We start from the raw sequence: 27,672 nt of genomic DNA on the forward strand, positions 1-27,672 counted from the left end.
TTATTAGGACTTCAGCGTGGCATTGTTTTCCATTTAAAAATGAATGTTTTGTGTCTTTTTCATAAGTCATGTTGGCAGATAGAGAACATCTGTGTGCTTGGATACATGCTGATGTGACACCCTCATAATCACAGATGCTGCGGGTCTTTGTAACCAAACAAAACCAAACAGAGCAGCACCTCCAGGACCAAATACTCTGGAGAAGCAGTTCAGTGTAATTAAGGTTTCTAAATGCACAACCAATATGCTCAGATAATACACTATCATCACCAGAGCAGAAGGCAGTAAAATCCCAAGGCACACGGCTGGATTTCCACTAGAGGGTGCACTAAGCCCATTTCACATGAGGAAGATTGAGTGTAGCTTCTCTACCACAGGGTTAACCCTCCAAAATAGTTACTTGTTATTCCCTTTTTAGATGGCACACAACGAGACCTTTCAGGAGGTAAACTAAACATTGCCACTCTTCATCTCTTGAATCACCCCTAAGCAGCCAACCTTATTTCTAAATACCTCCACAAAACTGCCAGCTTTGAACACACCAAGAACGCATTATTTCTAATGACTACTGTGATCCTATCAGTCTTCTTGGCTTACCTCTGATTTCCAGATCATGAAAGACAATTTGCAACTACTTACCTACAATGCTCTTAATACCTTCACGAGCACTAAATCAAAGAAAAGGAACCTTCGCTGATGTCAAGCAAGTACCAAAGCAAGCAGAAAAACAAGGTTGAATGAAGAAGCTCAAAATGCTTGAGACTAAAGGAGTTATTAGGCAACACAACACTTCATGATATGGATAAGTAAAAGCAATCTTTACCATCTTGAAAGACTCTCTCCACATTGAGCCCATAGGTGGCACAGGTTTCGTAGTAAGTGCATCTCTTGAGGTCGTTTGATAACTTCCTTGCTCTGGCATCATCAATGACGCGTGGGTTACTGGAACTTATAGCATCTGCAGCAACAAGAGTGAGAGAAGATGAATAGAGGAAGAGACAGTACCTCGCAGTACTGCAACACCTAGAAAGTGGGTTAGATTTGCACAAACATAGACTTTGATTCTTCAGACACAAGCAAACTAGTGACCCTACCATCAAATCTTAACTGCAGACTTCTTTGTTTAGTCAGCAGAGGGCGCTAACAACATGTTAGTAAGCGGAATTTAACTGAGAAGCACCAACTTTGCAAAGCAAATGCAGAGCTGAGCTGCAGCCTGGGCTGAGTTTCAAATATAATTTAAAAACCCAATAAGCTGGTATCAAACGGGTCAGAAAGACATTTCCCCTTGTCCTGCTGCTATCTGCCCTTATAAGAAGTCCCTCCCCAACTTTCCTGTAGGAGGTACTTGGAAGGCCACTGTAAGATGAAAGACCTCACCCCCAAGTGACAGCAATGTGTTGAAAAAAGACCTTAGCTTCCCCTTCCTATTTTTCAGCTCCAATTTTAGGCCCATGTGGCCCCCCCTAAAGCCATTCATTTCTGCTTTTGTCTGTAATTTCTGCTGTCCTAGGAATTCTTTTATACCTACTTCCCTTTTTGTGTCTTCATCATCTGTTTCCACCCTAAGGCCCTGTTGCTCTTCTTCCTTCTTTGCTCCCCACACTTCCCCTTGCTTCCTTCAGCACAGAGCTGGTTTCACAGCTCTGCAGGCATGCAGCTGAAAGCTAATCGCTCTGACTGCAAGGCAGGCAAGAAGCAAGCAAAGAAAGCAATGAAAAGCTTTGGCAGCACACAAAGGGAAAAGGCCCAAAATCAAATCTACACGAGTCTGACACTTGTGCTTTCCCTCTAACTTAGCACAGTGACTTGGCATTAGACAGCAAGCAATGCTTCAGTGTGAAGGAACTCAAAATACAACATGTGCTATACTTCCAAAGCAGTAGCTCTCTGATGTAAGGCATCTGAAGCACAGCAGCCATATGCAGCAAGTCCTATTTGATCCTTTATTGCAGGACACTCACAAGACTAGATATGGAGACCTACTGCATCCCAAGGGTGCCATTTGCCTCCCCTTATAAACCAGTCCCTGCAGTGCCAAAGCCCTGTTGCAAGCAAGCCAAGGAAAGCCAAATGTCAGCAAGTCACCTTGCTTAACAAGCAAGTCACCTGTCAGCTTAACACAAGCTTTCCTGACCAAACGAGTGGGGCAGAGCTGATGGAAAAGGACAGGATATGGCACTACGTGTTTGCATGCAGTAAAGAATGCACTTACCCTGTGTTCCCACCAGTACCATTGGAATTTCACTAGTGTTACGATAGTTAGCCATACGGCTGTAGTAGTGGTAAACAGTCTGGAAGCTAACTTCATCTTCCAAGCTGAAGACAAATATAACAGCATCCACCCACATGGCAAACTGCGGAATAAAAATGGAAAAGGCGTACTGAGAGCAAAGCAGGGAAAAGAGGAAAGAAAACAACTCTTATTTTACGTAGTGGGAAACTGGAAGTAGAAAAACGCAGTGACAATAAGCAGGTCTTAAAAGAAATAATATTGAGGTGCGGTACTGAAAAGATGATGAGTCAACATTCATCACTGTGCCAGTATCTGGGATGCACAGAGATTGGCCCCAATGCTCGCGAGTGAATGGCTCGTTCCCTGGTACATATCAATGCACACTTATTTTCATTAACAGAAACAAAACATGGCAGCCTCAGCTTTGTGTCTCTGTGAGTCATGAATGAGAAGTACTTCTCCCTAAGCACTTAACTGCCCCACAGAGCATGTTATTTTTCCCCACTCAGTGCTTGGCATGCTTGCATGCTGGTGTTTCTGTGGGCAAATGTGGCTATGGATTTACAAGCAATGCTAATAACTTTCACATCTCTATGACCAAAAATACTGACTTCAGATCTCCAATTGCTTCCCGTACAGACCCAAGTATTGGACAACCAGTACGGGCTGTCTCATTCTGCTTTCTGTGTGAAGCCAACTGCTCTTTCGGCATCAGAACCCCACTAAAAGACATGCATAAACATCCCAAGGCAAGGTGCTGGGCTAGTGACCATGCAAGTGTCAGCTTACAGGTGAAAGAAAACCATTTAAACACATTTAGCATAGCAGTAAATGTGTATAGCACAGAAAAAACAAACTTCAGCTTACCTCACGGCCTTTATTTTTCCCTAAGTGATTCCATTCCTACCCAAATTTAGACCAATGGAAACAAGTTTTAGCCAGCAGTACTCATGCCTCTTATTACACTGCTACTACAACATGCCAGTTAGGTTAGGACACACTGAGCATACAGAGAGCTGCAAGCAGATTCATTTGGGAAATGCTTATGTATATTTTGCAAGGTTTCTGGGTTGGTAAGCCCTTATTTCAGCACTAACAGCTCGTGCAGGTTTTTCCTGCTCTGCTGACTGCACTTCAGCTCTTTACTTACTGAGGTCAAATTCTATTCCAATTATCCACAGAATTACAGTGTATTGTTGCAAAAAGCAGAACCTTCAGGCTAAAATAACCAGCCCTGTCTAAATTATAAGGGAAGATTGAGATGTAAACATTCTCCTTCAGATAACGTTCCACTTCTGTTATAAATATCCAGTAGCCCAGAGGTAAACTTTCTACGGTAGGAATTAATAAGGAGATTAAAGATATTAAATATATGTGCAACTCAAAATTATGCCCATGACACAAAGAGAACTGACAAGTCAAACGTGTCTTCTGTAAAGCACACCAGCACTGACACCTTAGGGCCTTCCATTACTTCTCTGAAGAGCCACAGCGGGAATTAAACACCCCAATTTACCTAGCAGGGATCAAAGGCAACGCAGTGTGTCTGCTCATGAGTTTGCAAACAGTTCAGATACACTCTGGGAAAGCAATTCTCCAGGTACCAAAATGTCTGTCAGATGGCTGCATGTACTTCCACAATTGCAGTATTAAGTTTTTAATTATTAAGTCTTTTTTTTAATGAGTGAATGCTCTCCGAGCATCGAGGCCTGGGCAAACTGCTATGTACTTCAGCCAAATTATTCACAGGCTAAAACAGAGAACTTCATTGAAGCTGCAGATGTGTGAGCCACACTTCCTTCCAGGATATCCCTTCTGGTCTCCGTTTCCCATACCTCCTTTCTCTTCTCCTTTGCTCAGACACATTCCCCCACGCTCCCATCCTCCTGTAGTTCATCAGCAACAGTGGAGCTCTGAAATCCAAGCTGCTGCCGCTGGCACAGCTCCCATTCAGCTGTTTGGCAGTGGTGCAGCTCCTGCTGCTGAGCCGCTACCGAACAGCTGAGCAAAGCAAGGCCGGCACAGACGGTGCACTCGAGAAGCCCTGCTGGTCCTACCTAAGAAAAGGTAGGGGGAGAGCTGGAAGATGACTCAAGACAAGGATGCTGCCTGCAGCTAGGTGGGCAGGAACATCTCTGGTTTCAGAATCACACAAGCAAATAAGCAAAGACTTTGTTACAACAGCAGAACAGTGCTAGGCACACAACCCACTGCTGCCTTCTTCCAACAAGCCAGCTGCCCTCCACAGGGCAAGGAGGTGACACAATACACAGAAACCAGGTAAAAACCTGAGAACTCAACAGTGACCCAGGACTTGGAATACTGAGTCTTACAGTGGCTCAGGGAGGCAAATGTGGAAGCAGTAAGGAACACTTGTTTGTATACAAGTATGAACGCTCCTGTTTTATCTGCCTTTAATCAATATGCCTTCTGAATTGGAATCTAGAAATCAAGATGAGATTATATATGCAATCATAAAGGTTAGGCATTCAGCATCACTTACCCATACTTTCCTGTGTAATTTACCCATAGTTTACTACATAATTTCACCTGAAATCACAAGTATTTTGTAAGCAGAGCATTTTTCACTGGAGAACAACATGAGCATTTTAGCAGCAGAAAGATGAGCAGGACAAGAACCAAGGAAAGCAAGTTCTCTTATAGGAAGGTTCAGGTAACATTTAGAAGAAACGGGAAGCCACGATGAAGCTCCGTGTGCAATGCTCACCTGTGCCTCTGGAGGGCCACCTTCATCTCTAATCAGCAGCAGATAGCTCTGTCCATCAACTACTATCTCTTTCTTGAATCTCCCACCTGTTACACAAAGCGGCTCATTACAGAAGGGAAAAGGCACAAAAGCAAAACAGAGAAAGGCTTCGCTTGTGGAAAAAGGATGTCTAAGATCTTTCACCAACACATGAAATGCTGGGAATGTAAATTGTTTCATTTGCACCTGAAGAGAAATTAGATTTCTTCAGTAAGTTGCAGGCTTTAATGGGGAAAGAAAGCCAGAACTGCATAATAAACATTAACTTACATCAGCTGTACTCGCTTTGGATATAGCCAGGTAAAAGACAAAAGACAACAGTCTTTTATATATAAGTGTGAGAAATGCATCTTCAGAAAAGGCAAATTTGTCCCAGTTGTGTGCAGAAAGATCAGCCATTAGCATCCCAATAAGCTTCCCAGTGGTCTTAACTTTTCCTCAAGAGAAGCCCGGTTCTTACAGTACACACACAGTGTTATGAAAATGGTACTTCTATTGTCACAAATCACAGTTAGGGGGAAATAGTAGACACATATGTTAGACAAAAAGCTACAATGGAGGTACCTGATAGAGATGTATTATCTAACAGAGAATGATGCACTCCTTCCCTGCAGGATTTGGTGTTTCTGGATCAACAAGCCTGGGGTGCTTCAGGATCTGGGTTGCTTTCTAACTCCTGAAAGCACTCAGGTCACCCACTGTGCCACAAAGGTCTTTCATGCTTAACACTGCCCAGCTGTCGTACTTCTGAACTCACCAGGCTAAGATAAAACATATCTACTAACAATAAAGTTATCTCCTCGCTCTCACTTTATAACCAGAGTTACCTTCAGATTTGAATTCTATTTCCCAACAACCACATCATCACCTTGGTTAAAAAGCAAACCTCAATTCTGCCTTCTAAGATCAAGCAGCTGATAAACACATCGTTACCATAAACATATTGGTAGTGAACTTGAGAAGAATAATGTAAACTAGATATAATGCTCTGAAGAGAAACTAGCCTCAGCTCCCTGGAACTCCAATTAACCACTTCATTATTTCTCCACGTTGTCAATTAATTGTATACACTTCATAATGAAGTGTTAAATAAAATGAATTGCTTAATGCACAGCCCTGCAGAGGGATGCTTTAAATGCAGCATATACGTGATTGAAGAGGGAAAGCTCTGTATAATCACCATCTCCTAATTCCTTTATCTAAACACTGAATGTTCACACACACAAAATATCATGAACCAAACGCGTTTCAAAACCACCTCATTACCCCCCTCTTGTCAATAGGATGCCTTTCAAACCTCACAGCATCTTCAAACAGTCTTGAAAGGCAAAATGAAAAGTGAAATGGAAAGCTTAAATGGCGAACTGGGAGAAAAAACCCCATAGGAGTAGTATTACAATGCATACAGTTCACATGTGAGCAATGATAAGGAATTTGCTTGAAAGCCACTTCAGGGCCTATATGACTTTTATTTATTCTAAGGCAGCAGCACCGAGAAGCGCACCATGTTTAACTAAGATAGCATTAAGTTACTCAAGGCCTTTCTCCCTATAGAAACCCACCTTGAGTGACCAGCTCGTGCCTGATCCTGGCCTTACTTAAATGTTGAAAAGGATGCCTTAGAATGGAAACGTTCAGTTGGAAGGAGAGCACAGAGCTCACCGGGTCCAGCTGAGCACTCTGGGGCTAACCAAGAGCTTGTTACTGAAGGCCAAATTCCTCCACTGCCAGCCATGGGCACCAAACAGCTCTCCACAGAGCCTGTCCCACTGTATGAGCAGGAAAGAAATGTTTCCTGATGCTCAGCCCAAACCTCTCAGGTGCAGCACTCCACCATCCCTGTCTGTGCTGCCATCAGGGAGAAGGCACCATCTAAAGTAATGCAAACATGGCAATGACCTTCAGAAAGAAAAATAAACACATGCATGACTGAATAAGGCTTGAAACCATGAAAAATCATATCAAGTAGTCCCAAAGGAGGGAGCTAGCTTTGTTCCAGTCACATCAGTATTACGACACGTGAGGTTTTTTAATGAGGAAATCTCTCAGCTCCCATATGTACCTGCCAAAAGAGGTCACTGGCATAAAAAGATGAGCAGCCCGGACCAGCTCTAAGGAACACAGCCATCGCTCCCGCAATGCCCTAACAGCCATAGCAAAGCACACAGTGAAGGACACGTAGGCAACAGCTCAACTACACACATTTGCACCCTGCAATTCTACCTTTAGCATCACAGAAAAGCCTCGCAAGGGGATACCTACTTCCCTACACCCTGGAAGATGTTTCCATGCAGCCATTCATGTAAAGAAATTACTCACACTGCACGGATGTTTTTATTTGGGAGGATGCTGAGATGTGGGTTATTTTCTCTCTGCATCTCTAGCCTGAAAATTACTGCATTGTTCTCAGTTTTCCTGGGCAGGATCAGTATCAACTCGTAAGAACCAATTCTCAGATGTGCTCCCCATTTTACATCAGGAAGCAAATGTTATTTCTCCATAGGAAGCACACAAACACCTACCAGAAGATGCAGAGCAGCGATTGGGATGCAACCCACAAAAACACCCGGCGCGTTGCGTGCATTATTAGGTCAGATTCCAAATGTGAAATGCTCCAGATAAAAAACCCAGCTTTGATCTACGCGGAGCCAAACAAAGCCTGTGCATCAGCAATTTGCAGCCACGGCGAGAGACCTCGCACAAGGCAGAACGCTGGGCTGAAGGAATCAACAAAAGCTCCTTAATCTCATTTCTATGCGTGTCACTCCTACAAAGGCCGACGGTTCGAATTGGCAGTAAGGAAAAAAACCATCCCTCGGTAGAAATTAATGTTCATTTCAAATAGCGCACACGTTTGTGATCAAAGATGCTCTACATTGTAAACCCTTCCTACTATACGGGGAATTCCGCAGGGTGAGGTTTTCACCCCATTTTGGAAGGCCTGGGCACCTCTTCCTCTAGCTGCTAACCGTTTCACTGAGCAATTGCTCACTGAAGCAACCACTGATTTTCATGCTATGTCCCCAGGCTCAGCTTCAGTTGCCAGACTCTTTATTCAAGCAAATTGCCACAGGGATGAACCTATTTGGCCATATGAGAAAGATAAATCTTGGGGGGCAGGCCGTATGAAAAACCCATGCAGCAGCTGACTGCCATGGCCATGGGGGCAGGGCAGGGGGCGAGAGGAAGACATGGGAGGTAAGAACCAGCAGCAGCAGCCTATGCCCAGTAACATCATCTCCTGATAAATATGGGTGTCTTATAAACAGAGATTGTCTTTTTTCTGAGGAGCAAAGACCATGTCCAGAATCCAGATGACTTCAAGAAGGTTATCTTTTAAACACGTTTTTCTTTGCATCTCTTGCAAACAACGCTCCCACTTCCATCAGCATGCCTTTTTTCCTTCCTTGCTAATCAGAGCCCCCAGAATGGCCGCTGTCCATCTCCTCATACCTTGCTGTAGCCAGGAAGATGAGAACTAATTCAGACTGCAGCACGCTGCCACCAAAACTAGCTGTTTTGATGGGTAGTAATGACTCATGTAGATGGATTCCTTGGTAACTCCTGTTATGATCTCCATCCCATCCTGCTCACTGTTACAATTAAAGCCAGGCACACCCATGGGCACAAAGCATGCATTATCGTATCTTGCAGTGCTTGTAGAGAAGGCTGTATCTAGCAGGTCCACAAAACCAGGCAGCAATGTGAGTGGAGATGAACTGATATTAAAGCATTCAGTGTAATAGAGCTTATGCTTCTTAGCAGTATTAACCACTCAAGTTGCACTGAATGAGAGGCTGCAATACATGCTATGTAATACGGTTAGATAGAAACCAGGTGTGCGTGTTCATCCTGACAACAAACAGAGACACTTAACGCTGAAAGACAGCTCTGCAAAGGTACCAGTCTCATTCCCAAGAGGCACTGAATCGAGCAATTAGAGCAGAGCAGTCCTGAACTGCAAAGCTGCAAATAATCCAAATGAGAAATAGCCGCCTGTCAGGGTAGACCTGGAAAAGATCCACCCCAAGCAGCTACAGAGGAGGGTCTCTAGCTGCCTCTGCTGTGCTGAACCAAAGGAGAAAACACTAATTGGCCCTTCTTCATCTGTTACCTTATAGATAGGAATGTTCAGCCCTCAGAAATAGAAGTGCTTGTAACTGAAAGTCCACCAGAACTACACCTGCCATGTTATACATGCCTGGAAAGAGCTTAAGGTCGCCTCTCCTAAGGAAGGAACGACACCAACCTATAAAGGATTGTTCATTATAACAAACAGGTTTGAGATTTTAATATCATCCAACACTCTGAAGCAGAGGTAAAATAGCACCTGTGTCCTGCAAGTGAGCATTCAGACTTTTAGAACTGGTAGCAAAATTAGGCACCCATCTGACTGTCATGATGAAGTAACATGTTTTCATCCCACATTTACTGCACAAACAGACAGAAACTTTGGCACCGAGCAAATAACAGCTGAATACATTTTATTTTGTAAGGATGCCCTCTTTTCACAGTTCATTCGAGTGAAAAAATATGTCTGACAGTTTATCAGGGGGAAAGCAAACAGCAGTAACCTGCAAGGAGCTCCCTTTGCCAGCACTCAATGCAGATCCCTGGTGCTCACCCCCACCTCCCAAGTGCCAACAGAGCTGTCAAGCAACACCTCTGCCACCACAGCACCTGCAGCACTCTGTCTGGATGCTAAGCCCTGTGATGGCAGCTTGAAAGGAGCTTGTAAGACTGATTTACCACAGCTTCCTGTGTAGCTTCTCCTGTATTTCCTATTTCTCAACACCACGGTATCTAAACTTAGCCCAACAAGGCACAGCCACGACTGTCACACGTTGGAGATGAATCAGACAGTAACACTCTTCAGATGAAGATGCTGAGGGGCTTTAAGAGTTCAACCACATTAAGTACTAGAATGTAAAGCAAAGAAGGTATCCGTACATCTACATGGGGGGTGATTATGGTTCCATTTTAAGTACACCCTAAATACAACATCCCAAATGTAAGCCCCACAGCTTTAAGTAACACAGCTCTTCTTTACTGCAATGCCTTACGGATTAAATGGGCCTATTCTACCTTTCATCTTTCAGACACCAGTCTAAATTCATCACCCCTCTGCCCTAAGCTTTGGGTTTGTTCTTGTTTAACTGCCTCCCAGTATATTCCAGATAAGAAAAAGCACACAAGCTTGATAAAAAGAATCATCGGTTGTCAAAGTTTATATTTTGCATTAAGAGTTAAATGTCAGGCTGTGGTTTAAAGATTACATCCAGAAACCAAATCTGAAAAGGAAGAAGAAATACAACCCCTTCCTCCAGCAGCAGCCACTCCAAGCTGACTTCTGCCTCACCAGCAGACGAAGCAAGAAGCACAGGAGACTTAATAGTGGCTTCTACTGTTATTAAGAGGCTGAATTTACAACAGCAGCTATAAATCTAAATTCCAGTTTTTACCTGGGATGGAACTTTTAAGAGAAGCCTGTTATTACAAGGGCACAGATCCCTCAGACATAAGTCATCAGAACCTCTGAGCATTCAGGCTGCAGCGCATGAAAGGCATCATCTCAAAGATCGCTCTGTCCTCAAGGCACGCAGCCTGAAAAGGAAGTCCCTTCGAGGAAACTGCTTCTTCAGCACCTCCCCAGGAAAAGAACAAACACTACCCTCTTCCTTAAATCACCATCGTTCCTTATTTGTGTAACACTTAAAGCAGCAGCTGAGTAGCCTGCCGGAACAGAGCTTTTCAAAGGATTCTCTAAACCACACAGCTCGTCTCAGGGGGGTGAGGAGAAGGGCTACGGAACGGAGACTTCAGAATACATAAACACACTCTCTTATGCTAAGCCTGAAAGGCTCCAAAGGCCCAAGAGAGCCATGTGCAGTGATACTTAAGAATCATCAAAAAAGACAAATGTTATTGCATATCTGGTGTCAGTACGAAAAGCTGAACAAAAATAATCAGCTGATACAATGAAATACAGCAAAAGAACTGAAAGGGGAGAATCCTGAAATCCATGTCTAAAGCTATTACTGTCTCCTGTGCATAGGGTTGGCGATGAAGAGATGAGAAAGGACTCTGATAGCTCTGGCTGTCCTGAGTGCTATGTAGACCTTGTGAAACATCACAACAAGGATTTGAACTCAACACAGAATGTTGCAGCTTCACTACGTTTCCAACCTAGGAATGCTAATGGATGCAATGCCCAATTACTTGAAAGGAACAGGACTCCACGATCAAATATGCACTTGGAATCCTTGCTAAGTCTCACTATACAGGCTACATGTGTAAGGACAAGCGTGACAGTGATTTTAAGGAATTCCAGTAGGCTGCAAGTGAAAAAGCATGACATTTTCTCTTCACAAAAAGCATGCAAGTACATACCCTGACAACAAATGTCATGGCTTTTCATTTACATTGCAGTTGGCTTGCTCACCAGGAACAAACACAGCTTAGTCTAGGACACATCCTACTCTGTTAAACATGAAATATAAACCTGGTTGTTTAGTAAATATGGCCTCCAGACTCCTACAGAGCTGGGAAATTAATACAGAATCTTCACAATAAAACCTAAGAACTAAACAAACCGCCAGGCCTCACATACGCTGCAATGTCATTGCAATCACGATATGCCTACTGGCATAGTATCTAATGAAGAACTTCCAACCCATCCTACCAATACAAACAAGAGCTAAAACAGGCTTCCATTAAAGGAAATGGGAAGGAAGAAACAGATGGACACTGAAAAACTTTATGTAAGCAGTACAAAAAGCCTTGGATAAAAAAGATACAGAAAAAAGATACTTCTAGCAGCTGAAGTAACTTTGAGAGCTTCCCATGCTTCTTCTCTTTTATAGAGTGTACTGCACAGGAAACCTTGGTATTGTCAGCACAGCAGGCACAGCGCAGACTGCACAGGTAAGAGGCACATCCTTTGTTTTCCTTTGTATGCAAAAGATTTCCACACAGATGCATGAATTCACCACCAACTGCAACGGCTATTAGCCCTCTTCAGACTGAGCGTTAGGTTGCATTTAGATAGAAACACAGACTATGTCAAGTTGGAAGGGACCCACAAGGGTCACCTAGTCCAACCCCTGGCCCATCACAGCACTAAAATGACCACAGAGAAGGGCAAAGAGAAGAACTGCACTGACTGCATACACTTATGGCTAGATAAGAAAGAAATACAACACCTGAACAAATCATTTTTCATGTTTACGAAAGAGAAACTATATATTTCTCTTTAATACTAACTAGACTGGAAATCTTGACCCTGTTGCTTATGAAGGTGAATTAGAGATCTTTAATTACTTCAGTTTCTTCTGCTGTTAATGAATCGGTGTCATTAGTGAGGCTTGTCAGCTACACTTACATGCAAAGAAATGATTTGACAGTGCTTTTGAAATCTAATCCTTTCGGGAGAAACAGCCTGAACGTCACTCAAGCACTGCAAATAAACACCCTTGAAGACAAAGAGGACAGCTGGCAATACTCTCAAGGAACGCTGCCTAAAACATCCACAGCTCAAGAGAAGAGCGCTACCCCTGTGATTAATCAATATAGCTCAATTCTGCATTACTTTATTCTTTTCCTGTTCATGAAATGAGTTTAAAAAAAAAAAATAAAATAGGCAGAGATGGCTCATTATTCTTTGAATGGTTGCTCTTAGCAGATCTACATGCTGCATGACCATTTCTCACTATCAGTCTCTCAAAGCAGCAAGCCTCGATGGCACCAAAATCCAGCTCTGTAGCAAGGCTGAATTATCACCTCATCCATCCTAGCAAAAACATGTAAGGCAAGGTTACAATCCGGACTATGTGGCTGTGACTGTGATTACACAACAGCAGCCTTTGTCAGTCACTCCTTTCCCCTTCTCCCATTTTTACTGCAATTAGAGACTGTTAGAAAATCAAGTAAAACACTTAATTACTACCTTTGGTAAGAGTTAATTCCAAACAGATGTTATCAGAGATGCATGAAGCTACCTACTACTGCTGAGAAGACAACTACAGCAAGGGACAAAAAACAGTGAGATGTACTGAAGACTTGAAATCAAAAGAAAACAAATCAAAATGATACACAAAACAAAGGGAAAATGCTACGGTACAAAGACTGCCTTCTTGTCTCTTCAAAACAAGAGCTGCCATGAAGACAATGTATAGTTACCTGCATCCATATCTGCAAAGAATGGAACAGCCAGTAAGGAAAAGAAGGAACCAGAAATTCAGTGTCTCAGAGATGGATTTTAAAAGTTCATAAGGAGAATAAATAAAGAAAAATGTACAAGTATTTAGTGTACGACAGGTCTGTAAGGTACCACGATATTCATGATTTCAGACTATAAATGTGGATTATTGCTTATCACTACTTTTCAAGTACAAATTAACATTCTATGGCAGAACAGGAAGTTTCAGGGGGTTGGTTTTACTCCTTTTTTAAAACCTTCAAATCCAAAGGCTTAATATGTTAAACAAGGAACAATTTACACCTTTAATTCACCCTTCACGACAAGGTGAAGGGCCCAGTTCTGCACAAACCAAATACCAGATACAGTAACTCTGGTATCTAAGAGCACTACGAGGGCAGTAAGCTCTCCCCCAGCACAAGGCTACATGTTTCCCATATGGACAAATAATGGATGCAAAAGCATTTAAGGATGCTGAGAGGTTACAAAAAAGGTGAAATTAACTTACTTCATGTACTTATGGAGAATGATAAAGGACGATTCTCCGTGAGTATCGAAAAAAGCAAACTGGATTTTTAACCGATTCATTTCTGCATGGTTCAAAACGAATAAAGATGCAGACTGGGAAGGAATAAATACAAGAAGGATTTGCATATCCACATACCTTCAGGTGATTCCTCCTGGACATACGTGCCAGTCAGATACCGGTGTACAAGTGCAGACTTGCCACTAGCAAGGTTTCCCACGATCCCCTGGAGAAAAAAGACAAAGTTAAAGCACAATTAACACCAAGAAAAAGCAGTATATTAAAGAAAAATCTTAACACAGCTTACAACGAAGCATGGCATAGAGATGTAGCGTTATTTAGGTTAGAGAAGACCATCAAAGGTTATGACATCCCACCATCAACATGACCTGCACAGTTCCATCACTAACCCATACCCCTGTGCCACATACAAATGTCTTTTTGGCAGCACCTGGCAATCTAACCCAAGGACATCTGAAAGCATACATGCCCAATTGAAACAACTGCTGCTGCCTTGTCCCTGGTCTGACCATCAGCCAGAAGTGCAGCGATACACACAGCAAGCCAGGCACAAGCCTGACTGGTCATCTTGCTCTGCACAGCTGGGGGTCAGGTGGGTCTACTGAATGCACTTTCTTTGTGTTTCAAAAGCACCTTTTGTTCTGGCTCAGCTATCATCCATCCACTTATTCACTTCTCCCAGTGAAACAGAGTTCTGCAGACAATGCAAATCCTCAGCTTTTGAGAGAGGAGAACTGATTTTCCCTTTTAAACAAACCCAGTCCTACTCTACTCTACACGTCTGCCTTGACCCTAACCAAAAGACCGAAAGAGAAGCTCCCTGCAGACAGGGTGAACTCTCTGTTATCTGCTTGTGGTTGCCCAACACAGGCAGGATGAACAGGTTACATATTAACACACAGTCTCTGTTTCACTTTCTTAATCCTAGCCGATGAGAAGCTATCCTCCTCATTAAAAACTGCTTCAACCACTAACATGCGAGGGTGATGTCACCTTAAAATGATCCACTGACAGCCTTACAGTCTGTAGGTTGGGGAGGGAGCAGCAAAGACCGTCATTTATTCTTTACTGCTGTGATCAACCTTCAATTAAGACTAATAAAGGAGTAGTGTGGAGGATGGCCATCACTCCACAGCTGACACGAAAGGTCAGCTCAGATAAAGAAGCAGGAGAGAGCAAGTGGGAGACAATTTCTCATCACCCATGATAGCACAGGATTTAAATGTAATGAATGGTGTGGATACAGTGAAAGAAAAAACAACCAAGAAAGCCAAAGGATTTCAGAAGGAATGGCAAACAAGAGAAACACATGATCTAAGCTGGGGGGGTGGACAACGAACATCTGCTGGTTGGGCTTTGAGCTGACTCTGAAGAGCGTTTAAATGAGCACACTGGATGTTTTTAATTTCATTTCCATCTTAGAAGTTGCAAGCCATGCAAACATATGCCAAATGCCTACATCTAAAAGGATGTGCAAATGCCACCTCTGCAGATGACTAACCTTGTATCCTCAGACACTGCTTCCACAGGGCAGTGCTCTCTGGGAACGCAGCAGAGTTGCATTCACATCTGGCCATGACAAAGCCATTTATCAGATCTACCTTCTCCTTCAAGGCTAAGGAACAAGCATCTTATTCCAATGAATTATATGTTACGTGCACAACTGAAACACTGCCAACTTTCCTAGCTGAAATTCCAAAATGATCCCCATAACCCTGACTTCAGGTCATGCTAAGAACATGTTCACTGAAGCTCCCAACTCACAGGCTGCCTTAAATCCAGGCTGTAACAAAACTGTTTACCCGGAACATCTGTCTTGCCATATGATGTACCTGCAAAAGCCTGCAAGATGCCCACACTTACCTGCTGAAATCAAAGGTTGTGGAAGAGTCTATAAAGAAGGTCTCTTGAGTTAAGCAAATCAAGATTTGGGGTACAAGACAGTTTCTGTCTCCTAGGCAGCTGACTCAAAAAGCAACACCAAAAACTGCAAAGGAATTAAGGAATTCATGGAAGCAGTAACCTCACTCCTTAGAAGAAGCTGAATTTCATATTCTCAATGCATGTTTTCCCCTCCTCCTTCCCTATTAGCTCTGCATCACAACAGAACAAACCAAAAATGGCAATCAAACCTAAAACCCCATCTCTAAGTCAGCAGATCAGACACACCACTTACATCGTCTCCTCCACAGATAAATAGTCGTGCTAAAGCCCTTGCTGAGTAACACAACTTCTGAAGAACTGGGAAGAATGCAAACCCTGAATGGTTTTGCTAGGAAAATAATGAGTATTTTGTGCTTTCACTACAGGGCCCGGAGCTCTACACCTTTGGAAATGACAGATCGAAGCTATTTCTGACCTGCCTTGTACCCAGCATAGCCACAAGGCATCCACGAATCCATCTGATTGTGAGTCACACGAACTCACCTCAGACATCAGAGTAAGTACACAGCAGATTTGGATTATTTTTCCCCTAACGAGGCCAGCAGCTGAAAAGGCCTGACAGCACCGAGCAGCACAGCCAGTCATGCCATGCAGATAGCTACAGCTTGCAGAGAACCCCAGTGCTCACTTTACAGCTCCATAAACGGGATCCAGGAACATCAGCAATGCTCCAGAAATTGACACGTCTCACCCAGCCAGCTAACACACTTCTGACAATAACAGAAGTCTCAGCACCAGATCTGATGCAGAAACAAATATACTACATGGAAGAAATCTAGCCCAACTCATACTAGAAGGGGAAGGGGAGACAGGAGGGAGGACCGCTATTTGTTCTCAAAGATGTGTTGCAAAATATATCCACCCAGTTGCTTCTTTGTTTATATTTTTGTGTTACTCTTAAGAGCCTTTTTTCCCCTCAATCCTGTATTTTCCCTGCCCCTCTAGGCTCAATTTCTACTCCCTTTTTAAACATCTGTAGATCCTAAGGGTATAACCACCTGCTTCGAAAACGAAGCTTCAGCCCCAATCCAAGCACTGTCCAAACACTGCAGGAAGCAACCTCTCCCAGCAAGCTACGGACCATCTTTTCCTATAGAGCACTGTCCACTCGAGCAGGGGTTCCTTGTTAAGCCAGCAGCATTAAGACCCATCTCCCCACCTGCAATGCTGCACCCAACACTGACAGGAGCAAATACTTCTCACTTTTCGTACCTCTCTGACATCCCCAGCAGAGACATAACATAATGACCGCACTGCAGCAGAAGAGAGCAGTCTGGCTTTCAATATGGCCATTTAATTCCTCTCACATAGCCAAGAGCTGATGATTACTCTGGACTCGCTACACAGACCTCCTTCCCAAGGGCAGATTTACAGGAAAGGGAGAGCAGACTTCAATAGAGGACCTAGTTTGCCCGTGCTGCTGGAGCACAAGTTCACAGCCCCAGTTGGTGCAATTAGCTTCAATAATTTGCAGCAGTATAATCAAATTATCATCTCTGCAATGGTAAGAGTTCTGCTTTTATCCAGTATTACACCAACTTAAAGCCTTAGACAGGAATCTTGAGGCTCAAGCACACTGACTACTTAAAATCAATTCTCTACAGCAGCTGCATAGCAGTTTATTTTCATACAGCCCCACACAACAGCGGGACCAGAGACCCAAGATGAAAGAGTTCAAATAAACACAGCCTGAGGGCACAGATAGTTCTTGTGATACCACGACCACTCCTAATGCTCTGAGATTGTTTGCATTCTGTATTACAGCACAGGAACCACAGCTTTGGACTCACCTGTATGCCACAAGTTTATTTCCAGGTGTTAGGAATTGGCAGGGCCAGGAAGAGGGTGGGATGAACAAAGAAACTCTATGCAGATCCTACCCATTAGCTACTACCACAGTGCGCTGGACTCCATCCAACACTTCTCAGTCCTAAATTCTTTTGTATTTTCTTTTGCCAGATATTATAGGAGATAATTGTCTTTTAGTAGCATACTTTTATCCAACAACTCCTTTAATTCTCTTCTGCTTCCCCTGTGCAACCGGTGGAATTAAAACAGGAATATAACTCCAGTCAGAAGGAAGCTGTTTCCATTGGAATGCCATTGCACACTAGGGCATTTGTTATGTTAAGTTTAACCTATGCTTTCTCCATAAACATTATCATCAATTCCAATTTGGAAAGAGAAATTTACCATGTGAGAGCTGGACTAATGAAGCATAGCTCCAGCTGTCCATCCTTGAATTGATGTGTTTTTGTCCAATTCACTTTGCCACTCGGCGACCAGATGCTTAAGTTGGAGCAGCTCACACATTTAAAGCAAGACAGAAGTGATTAAACACAAAGTGGTATCCAGCCTTGTGACCATCCCAAGCAGATCACAGGTATCTACCACAGCAGTTTTTATAGTCTAAGAAATTAATAGTATTTAATTAAATCTGGACTTTCATACGGTAAACATCACAGTGATGTTTGATGTCAACAAGTAGGAGATTTCAGCCTTCATCTCCAGCCTCTGTGTTTATAACTCTGAAAAAGCCAACTTGGGAAATTCCCCCCAATCTGTCTGTGTTCTTTTGCCTTTACTTCCATTTATTTGTGAAACTGCTCAGCCGAAGGAAAAACTGTCTTAAGCAGCTACTGAATCACTGTTCACTCTTTTAACTGAAATGTTTTTGATTCCTCAAATGAAAGCCCCAAATAGTTCTCTTTTTATAAAGTATAATAAAGGGCTCTGAGAAATATAAGCAAACAAACCACCAGACAGAACATTTATTTTTAAATTCTTTTAAGGCAGGGAGAGAAGATATTTAGTCCTTGAAGAAACTGTGCAATGTTCTTACAGCGAGATAAAAGGAGCTTTAGGTATCACCTGCTCACATCCAGTTCCCCCTCTTATAGAAGTATAAGACCCCCCTGTCCAGAAGATCACACCAGGAAGCTGATGCTGGTAGGCAAACAAGTTCAAACAGAAATAAAGCACACAAGCGGATCTTTGAAGCATGCTGGCTAAACCAAAACACACATAAGCTTCAGAGTTGTATTTTGAAGCAAATACTTCACTTGTTAAAAAATCACCTTCTGTGTTTTTTCTCTTCATGGTAAATTTAATGAACCTCAAAAGAGTTTTCACTTCTGAACAGCATTTGCAGAGAAAGAAGTAAATACAAAACTCACCACTTTCAGCTCTGGTACAGATCGGCTTAGTGTCCATTCCTGGCTATTTACAAAGGCATCTGTAAAAGCAGAACACAGTCACCCAGTCAGTGCAATGACATTTAACAGTCTGCTGCCCCAGATCCCACATTAAGGCCTCGGACACTTCAGAGTTCACCAGACTGGTAGGCCAACACATTGGGTTTGGATAAATTAAGCAAAGCCTCAAGAATCTGCAACTAAATGTAATGCAGAATGGATGCACTGCTTGCAGCAAGTCTCACTGTATCAGACCAGTCCTGTGTTGCAGAAAGGCTCTCCCTAGTCCAGCTGCTTCCCATCCACCATGCTACACATTCTCTTCTACAAGGAAAGCCCGGATGGCTGGCAATTCAAGCTGCATTATTCCGAAACACGAGTTAACATCTTCCAAAGCAATGCAAAACTGATTACATTACCGGGTGTCACAGACTACGCCCACCCAGCAGATTAGATCCATCTCTACAGTAATTAAAGAGCACTGAAGAAGTAGCAGTGTAACAGATTCAATTCTCAGTGTTACAAGAAATAACAGGTGAAACGTTCTGCCTGCCTACACTGTCCATAAGCATGCAAGAGCTTTGAACACAGCTATTTGGGGACTGACACAGCAACCTGCAGGAGGAGGGAATTGCATTCTCCCTCTGAATCCAGAATATGAAGTGCTTGGAAGCAACTTTCTACCCTAAATGGAACCCTTTCTGGCTTAAGAAACTGTGAGTTGAAAGCAAACTTTCCCACTGCCTAAATAAAAGCAATCTCAAAGCAAGCTCGTATTTTGCATTACATCTCTGTTGCTCACTATACACCTCACTCTTGCTCAATGTTACAAAGATGCATTTCACATTAACTCGGAATACTTCCCCATCTTTAATGCATCATTTAATGTTTCAACTGCAACAAGAAGGTTGGGTGTACCTAGTAGGTTCTTTACTTAAAAGAAAACCTTTAAAGAAACAAGTATTTTGGTATATTATAATCTTGAGTCAGTCACACAGCACACACATCACTGCAACACGATGCTGGCAAATACTGCTTCAACTATTAAAGCAAACACAGCTTAACGTGACTGCTTTATCCTTCATGATCCCATCAGCATTTATGGCAATACAGCTATTGGTTACGAAAGAAACAACATCGATTATTACTAAATATCACCAAATCATTTAAGTTGGAAGGGACCTTTAAAGGTCATCTAGCCCAACTCCCGAGTGCGTTCTGGTGAAGCAAACCAAGCATTTCTGAGTTTGAACAACACGGTTTCAATTATCGGGTTAGCAATGTGCTGCAGCAGTGTGACAGGGTGAAAAATGAACAGCTCATTTTAGTTATCACCTCATCTTGAACTCAGAACGAGCTGCTTGTATCAAGCAGTAGGTGAGCATTGGTCAAACATGATCTCAGCCTCAGACCAAACAGACTGCAGGCCCAGATGAGGACAGGATAACAAGGGAACAGGGCTGGATGGAGAGAAATAAATGCATGTCCCAAGAGCCATCACAAAACAGCCTACTCCAAAACATTCCTCGCTTTTAAGTAATTTGCTGCAGATGGAATACATATTTACTGCATTGCTTGGAAACTACCACATTAGCATATAAAAAGGCTGTAGGGGGTCAGGCCAAAGATCCAGCTCTGGCAGTATCCTGTTACTGCAGCAGAGCCCTAGAGTGGATACCTCAGTAAGAATTAGGATATTTAGAAAATAATAGGTATTGCTGGTGGCAATTTAGTTTGATGACATCCTGAGTCATGTGCGTCCCTGCAGTCAGAGTGGAGTGCCAGGGGAGGTACGTGCCTTGAGTCCTATTTTCTGGCATACAGCACACAATTTGGGAGCTAGAAACATGTAATCCAGTCAAGCCAGATGCATCACGGACCTCTTTATAGCACGTTGTGGGGGCCTGGCACTGCTGCCCAGGGAAGCTGTAGGTGCTGCATCCCTGCGGGCACTCAGGGCCAGGCTGGATGCAGTCGATTCCAAACCTACACACCTGATTTGTCACACTGGTCTCAGAGCAACTCAACCTTTAATGAACCCCCACGTTTTAGATCTAAGATTAAATAAAAGTTATGCTTAGAGTCCCTCCTAAAATACAAACTCTCCTACAAAACTAATGTTCACCAGTATTGAATGGTAACACAGCTCAATAGATTGAAAGGACTTCACACAGAAATTGCTGTGCTTAGAAAGCCATCTTTCTGGCAGGGATGAAGGATGACATGACTGTTGCTCCCTTCCCCATTCCTGTGCATGCTTTCTTACTTTCTCCACTCCAATCCACAAAAGATGGATGCAAACAAAGTTCACCATTTCACGCAGCAGACTCTGCAGCAGCACAGCAAGAAGAACTAGTCAAACCTGTACAACACAAAGGGGGGGGGGGGTCCAAGACCTCCAGATTCTCAGCCAGAGAAAACCAATCTCAGGCAAATATTATGCCTGTTTTTACAGAGAAAGTGGATTCTGAAATGAATGGCAACAAGCTTTGGCAAAAAGCAGCATTCTACCACTATGTATGATTAGGAAAAGCAAGTAGATCCCCACAGCTGCTCCCATGGAGGCCTGCAAATAAGGCAACCTGTCAAGCTGAGGGGTAGACTCACCAGGTGTAATTTACAGTGGCAGGAAGGAGTACCTGGTCATTTTAGCAAAGAGAGATCAATGTGCCATATTTGTATGAATGTTGAACATACCCAGCTTACAAATTCCCCTCTAGTACAAATGCTTCCAAGTAGTGACTTAACTCTGAGTTAATCCCCAAACCCATGGAAGTTAAGGTGAAAAGGTCAAATACCTGCAGATTGAACAAGACAAACAAGCCTGAGGTTTTGCTCTTTTCCCCTCCCACCCCCAGGGGCTACTTGGGGTCGGGGGATTTCTTTATTTCTTTTATATTATTATTATTATTTAAACTAAGACTAAACCACAGCCGGAGAACGAACCATCGGACGCATCCAACTGCAGAGTACAAAGCATTTATTGGGTAGTTCACAATCTTATCCTGCTAAATAAAAGCCCACCACCACCTAATGCTGGTTTAAGTATACTGGAACAGGTCTGCATAATGAATAGAACCACATGTATGAAGCTGATCAACCGCCTTGTTTGCATTGCTTTCTAACTCGAGAATTGAAGTGAACTCAATCTTCACATCCAACTACAGGCTATACATACAAAAGGAATGACTCTTGTCAATAATTAATCACAGCTGTATGTCATCTTCATTTCACTTCTGCATCAATGATCAGGAGCTTTAAAATGCTTGATGCCAATAAGCTACTTTTAAAACGTGCACCAAGAAGATAACTTAAGTTGCATTTTCTTAGCCAAGCTTTCCTTTCCAGAACATAGCCTTCATTTTTCCCTTATTCCCTCCCCTCCCCTATCCCACCTATTAGTATTTCTACTACATGCAGGTTCCCCACTCTACTCACTCAGCACGAACCACAGCAATATCCTCAGCTGGCCTGAAGCCTTTGTGTAGGAACTAAGCTCCAGCCATTGGAACCTTCTCTACTAGTCCCAAAAAGACTCAGGTGTACGTGCTATTTTGGTTCCCCATTAACACAGTGTTGTGGGCTATGATGATGACTCTTGGCAAGTTGAATGCTCTCCTTGGCTTAGTCCAATGGCAAATTTCCAGTCCTGCTTAGAATAACTTTTCAGAAAGAGAATCCTCTTTCTGCTTTTAAGGTCATTAATAATCACTAAAAGCCAAAGCAACAGAAACATCCAGTCTTAGTTTGTTAACTTTGCTACCCAAAGCAAGCAGTTTGAATCTTGCATCATGCAATCCAATGCAATCAGCACCATGGCTATGAGCAGGCTCCCAAAGGCTGTAGGTGAAAGATTTGGCATGAGGGGTGGGAAACAATTTTCAAGCACTTTATCTATTAAAAGAGATAAAAGAAAACCTCTGAATGATCTTTTTTTTCCCCATTCTTAGCTCCTTCAGCAGCCATACATCATTGCCTCCCAACACTGAACTGACCCAATACATCCCAGGAAGGTGGTAAGGGAAGACAACAAACCACCTCCTGCAGGTGGTTACTCTTCTCCAAGCACTACAGACCTGCAACATACAGCTTCCAATTCTGAAATGAGATGAATCTCTTGCACAGCAATCTGGCCATGTTCACACTTCTGCTGCCTGCTTGCCATCTTTCAGCATAACATTTCTAATCTGCCACACTAATGCCACAACAACCACCCATACAAAGCAGACTTTGGCTCACTGATAGCATCTAACATTGAGCTTTGCAGTCTCACTGCACTGAAGACAGGAAGAATGGTTCTCAACTACTTCATCCAGTCATCACTCCATTCCAGCAGGGAGATGGGGGCCTGGAATGAGCGGACCAGATATCACTAAGATTACAGCTCCTATGGCAAACCCAAAGTTATTTCCATTTAGAAGGGGGTCACTGTGTCCTTAAAGAGCTAGGAAAAAAGTGTCAGCTCAGGTCAGCTGTTCCCAGCTCAGCCTGCACGTCTTCCTGCTTTAGATGAGTGAGAAGGCTGGTCCAGCTCACTGCCTGAACTGTGTTACACACAAGAGCTACCTGGCCATTCCAGTGCAGTATCTGAAAAAGCTATAGGCTCAGCTAACCTTGGTTTGTCCTTTATTATCACCGAAACATCTCACCCTTGACTGGTAATTTAAACCAAAGCCTGAGAAGCTCACAGATTTCTTTTCATCTCATCGAGATGAAAACCTAATGACAAACCCATCCAAAAGGAGAGCTGAGCAGAGAGCTGGCAGAAGTCTTTACAGTACGACATGAAAAGATTCAGATCTGCAACGATTCTTGGAAAGCTCCTTAATAAGAATTTCCCTTAGGCCACCCCAAAGCTCCTTTGCTCTCCTTTTAAATGAGGGAAACCTATTAAAAAGGCCAAGGGATTTCTGCGGAAACCCTCAGCAAAAGATCCTTTTCTATTTGAGAAGAACAGGAGCCCCCAACAACACAGAGTGAAGCACTGACTGTGTGATGGCCCGATCCCACCCCCAGCAGCTCCCTGCATCACAGGCAATGTTTTAAGAGTTAATTCTACGCTGAAGTGTAGGAATTAGAGAACAAACAGGTGAAAAGAATATGCATGCAAGTCCCTGCTTGCCAGCAGAGATGGAGATGAATCCACACACCCCTTTTTTGGAGCCTTATCAAAGGAGCACTTTTAGAATGCATTTCCCCAAGCTTGCGTGCAAATTCTCTCAATAAAGAAGAAAATACATAACTTGGGTCGGCAGTTCTGATATCAACGTAAGTAACATGGATTACAGAGAACAGGGTAATCTCTCAGCATGTTCCCTCCAACTCAGCCCCAGCATTTCAGGTCAAAGCACCTTCAATTCCAGCAAAGCACCTCCTTCTTTTTGGTACTGATCCTCTCTGCTTACACATTCAATTCTATACAAAGCTACAACATGAAGCAGTAACCAATGTTTGCAGCTGCCTTTGTTCCTCCCTTTCAGCCTAACAGTGTGACAGGCCAGCCACAGCACTCCATCCCTTCCCTTCATATCCTGATTAGAAATTACCAGTGGTGAAATATTCCTCCAGGCTCCTCTTCATTCCCAAGCTGAAGAAGGGTCATTTATTCCTTTATGTGTGTTTTAAATAAGTGCAGGGCAGGCCGATACCAGCATAGGCCCCATGTGCACAATGCAGGTCCCAAGGAGCAGCCCTCTCACCCTCCTGTCCACACCTCACTGATCAGCTTATGAGCACCTTAAAGAAGTAAAGAAAACTGCAACAAACCAACCCACTTACGGCCCTAAAATGAGAGGTTTTCACCAACTGCCAATTTAAAAGCCTTGCCTGTTCCATCTGTCAGAATGAACACAAACACAAATGCTTTACAGCAAGCCACGCTTACCACTGCTTACTAATTATCAGATGGGCACCTCAGCCCCAGTGGATCTGAAAAAACATGCCCTGTAACTAAGAACTATATTAAATGGATATTTAGGTCAAAGCCCAAATCCATCTTCCCCCAGCAGCCGACAGCTGCAGCACACTGCCTGCATGCTGCCATGGAAACAAAAGGAGCTCTGGCAATGGAAAGAGCTGTGCAACCCTAGCGGACAGCAAGTCAGCCTTGTCTAAAATACACCTTTGGGCTTACAAATTGAGCAGCTCTCCTCCGTCTGCTTTGTCCTTAGATGGAACAACTCCTACCAAGGCCTTCTATCTGAGAGCCAGGATATTTCTCATCATGCAGAGGTTGCAGCCTCAATAAATGACATACTCAGCCTGGAAACACAAGGGCCGCACAGTGCTTCAAGAGGTAGGATTCTGCAGCTCGTTTAAAGGAGGCATAAAATCCCACAGCTAAAACTAGGGTTCTCTCCTGAGGTAACTGCCATCAGATAACAGAAGCACACTTCAGAGAGCAAAGAGCAAAGACTGTCAGGATTAGACAGGAATACCAAAGAAATGCAAATCTGTTAATGCTCAGCAGCGCTCCTCTGAGGAACAGTGGCACAAAACCAGCCGTCCCTCTTAGAGACAGGGCAAGGACAACCATAAGAAGAAACTGAGAGGAATATAAAAGCAGACAGAAACAGAAAATTGAAGTCGCATCACAGTAAGGCCAATCCCTAGCACATTAACAGCAGGAAAGGCAACAAGCACTTCAAAACAAAGGATATCTTAGCAGCACTCCTTCTCTATTTATTTTCAAAGTCCTTAGCATCTCTGCAACCAGAAAGCACACACACAGTGCAGACCAAGCAATGCTGCTGTGTTAATGATCAAAAGTGGGGTGAATTAAGACACATTTCTGCCATTAAGTTGGCTAGAACAACCTTCTCAGTAAGCATGGCTAAAAACTACGCCACTTCAAATGCTTATTACCTGTGATGGGACAGAAAACAGCACTCCTCCCCCCTGGGTAGGGCTCTGGGTTGTGAGGGTGCCTCAAGGTAGGTCTGCATCCTGCCATGAAACTGTATCATTATTTTCAGGCAATACACAGTGTTTCTTTAAGTACCAAAACCCCAGAGAGCGCAGCCCAACAATTAACCATAACACAACTCGGCTCCAGGAAAACAAACAAAGCCACTGGAGACAAAATGCCTGGGAAATGCCTTGTTTTGCTCATCAGAAAGCAGGTCAGTGTCAGAGGTGAGCTCTGTTTTACACCATATCTTTGGGGAAGGCCAGAGCCAGCACAGGAAAGATTACATCAATCGTAACAAATGAAAACCTGGTGATAAGATTTGAAGCTGTAAAAAGCCATGCTCAAGACATCACAGGAGCAGTAAGCATTTTACAAAGCCATGTTGGAGATGCAAAGATGCCCACAGCATCCCAAGGGAGTAAACCATAGTCTAAAGACTATAGACTTAAGACATAAACAAGGAATTAACCTTTGTGTCTGAATATAGAGGAGAGACTTCCTTACAGCGGGTGACAAAGCTGAGGAGGCGCAGGTTACACAGTACACCAAAGAAGAATCAATGTCAAAATTCAAATTAAAAAAAGATGAAGTGGGAGAAACATGAAGCGGCTTTTAAATGAACATAGAAAAGGCTTTTATTTGGCCAGCCAGAAAGAAAGAAAGACAACACGGAGATGCCAAGTACAACTGAGAAACTGCCTGGCACAGCTTTATCTTTTCCAAGTAGGTAAGAATAAAAGACAAAGCAAAACAATAAGATGAAGCACAGAAAATTGATGACTGCTTAGTAGAGAACAAAATAGGGTTTTATATGTAAAACAACAACACTTCTCAATAAAATAGTATTTAAATCACAGCCAACACCACACTGTAACTCACAGACAACCTACATTCCTATTGTAACCCAGGTTGGCAGCAGGGTGTTACAGAGCATTACGACTCCCCCTCCCCATGCACTCCTCCAACACGTAGCTCAATATGAAGTACCTTCTTCAAATAAAAGCAACCCTACATCTATTTTATCCACCAGCTAATAGCTGAGCCCTTCGGTACTGAAACTCACACAGTCCTACAGGGACTCACAGCTCAGTTACCTCTCGCATAGCAGAACAAAAGAGAACTGCATTGGGCTGCTTCTGAACCTGCCTCCTAACAGTCACACGAGATGTTTCCTAGTTGACATAAAGAAGGGCTCACCAAGAACAAGTCCATCTTTACCCCCCCTCCTCTCCCAGGATGCTGTATTCCCTTTGTCTTCCCCTTCCTACACAGCACAGTTCCTCCACTCAGCTCGTTTGGCCCTTGTGTGGATTGAACTGCCTGCTGTTCTCATGCACTTCCTTCTCCTGTATTCATTTCCAGATGCAAGGACCACCACCACCCCCCCAGCGATGGGCACGTTGCTCTCTTTCTATGGTGCCATTACAAGGTGCACTGTCTTCCGCCCCTAACACTACTTGCTTTCAGCTCTGCAGAGCGCTCCATTCATGTTTCCCACAAAGCTCTCACAGATGCAAAGATGCAGAGCCTTTGATGAATTATTTAGGACTGCTCTATTCCCATGCAGCTCTTTGCACTCTGCCACATTTAAGTTTAATCTGCCAGTTTATCCACCATTAACCAAACCCAAAGTCTTCCCATAGCTCCTAATTTTTTTGACCTTGAAAAACAGAGAACTGTCTCCCTGTTTCACCCCCTATCCCAGGAGGTTTACCAGTATCTCAACCCAAAGTGGTTGTAGAACCTGGGTTTGCTGCTAATTGTTTTTCATAGGGAACTTCTTATTTCCATATCTCCCACTTTCTCCTTCACTATACACACAAGAGAAGCCCCCCTTTTATCTGATGGCAGCTCAACTCATGACTCTCACGAGAGCA

At 43.3% G+C, this 27,672-nt stretch overlaps 1 protein-coding gene across 27 annotated transcripts in view; it reads right to left on the reverse strand.

The window, feature by feature from the left end:
• Positions 1-27,672, reverse strand: part of AGAP1 (ArfGAP with GTPase domain, ankyrin repeat and PH domain 1) — a 254,020-nt gene that overhangs the window by 163,714 nt on the left and 62,634 nt on the right. For 12 of the 27 annotated variants that reach the window (XM_015867761.3, XM_085552896.1, XM_085552894.1 and 9 more), the window contains exons 2-6: positions 18,868-18,926; positions 13,865-13,952; positions 4,965-5,050; positions 2,216-2,357; positions 824-958 (exon numbers count right to left, since the gene is read on the reverse strand). In XM_015867761.3, the coding sequence (XP_015723247.1) occupies positions 824-958; positions 2,216-2,357; positions 4,965-5,050; positions 13,865-13,952; positions 18,868-18,926 (510 nt within the window). Of the gene's footprint in view, positions 1-823; positions 959-2,215; positions 2,358-3,103; positions 3,140-4,964; positions 5,051-13,181; positions 13,194-13,864; positions 13,953-18,867; positions 18,927-27,672 lie in introns of all 27 variants that reach the window. The other 15 variants (XM_015867759.3, XM_085552891.1, XM_085552890.1 and 12 more) reach the window with 3 other exon arrangements.

The sequence above is a fragment of the Coturnix japonica genome, chromosome 7 (genome assembly GCF_054131305.1).
Source record: "Coturnix japonica strain WE chromosome 7, WE-NBRP24, whole genome shotgun sequence".
Lineage (NCBI taxonomy): Eukaryota > Metazoa > Chordata > Aves > Galliformes > Phasianidae > Coturnix > Coturnix japonica.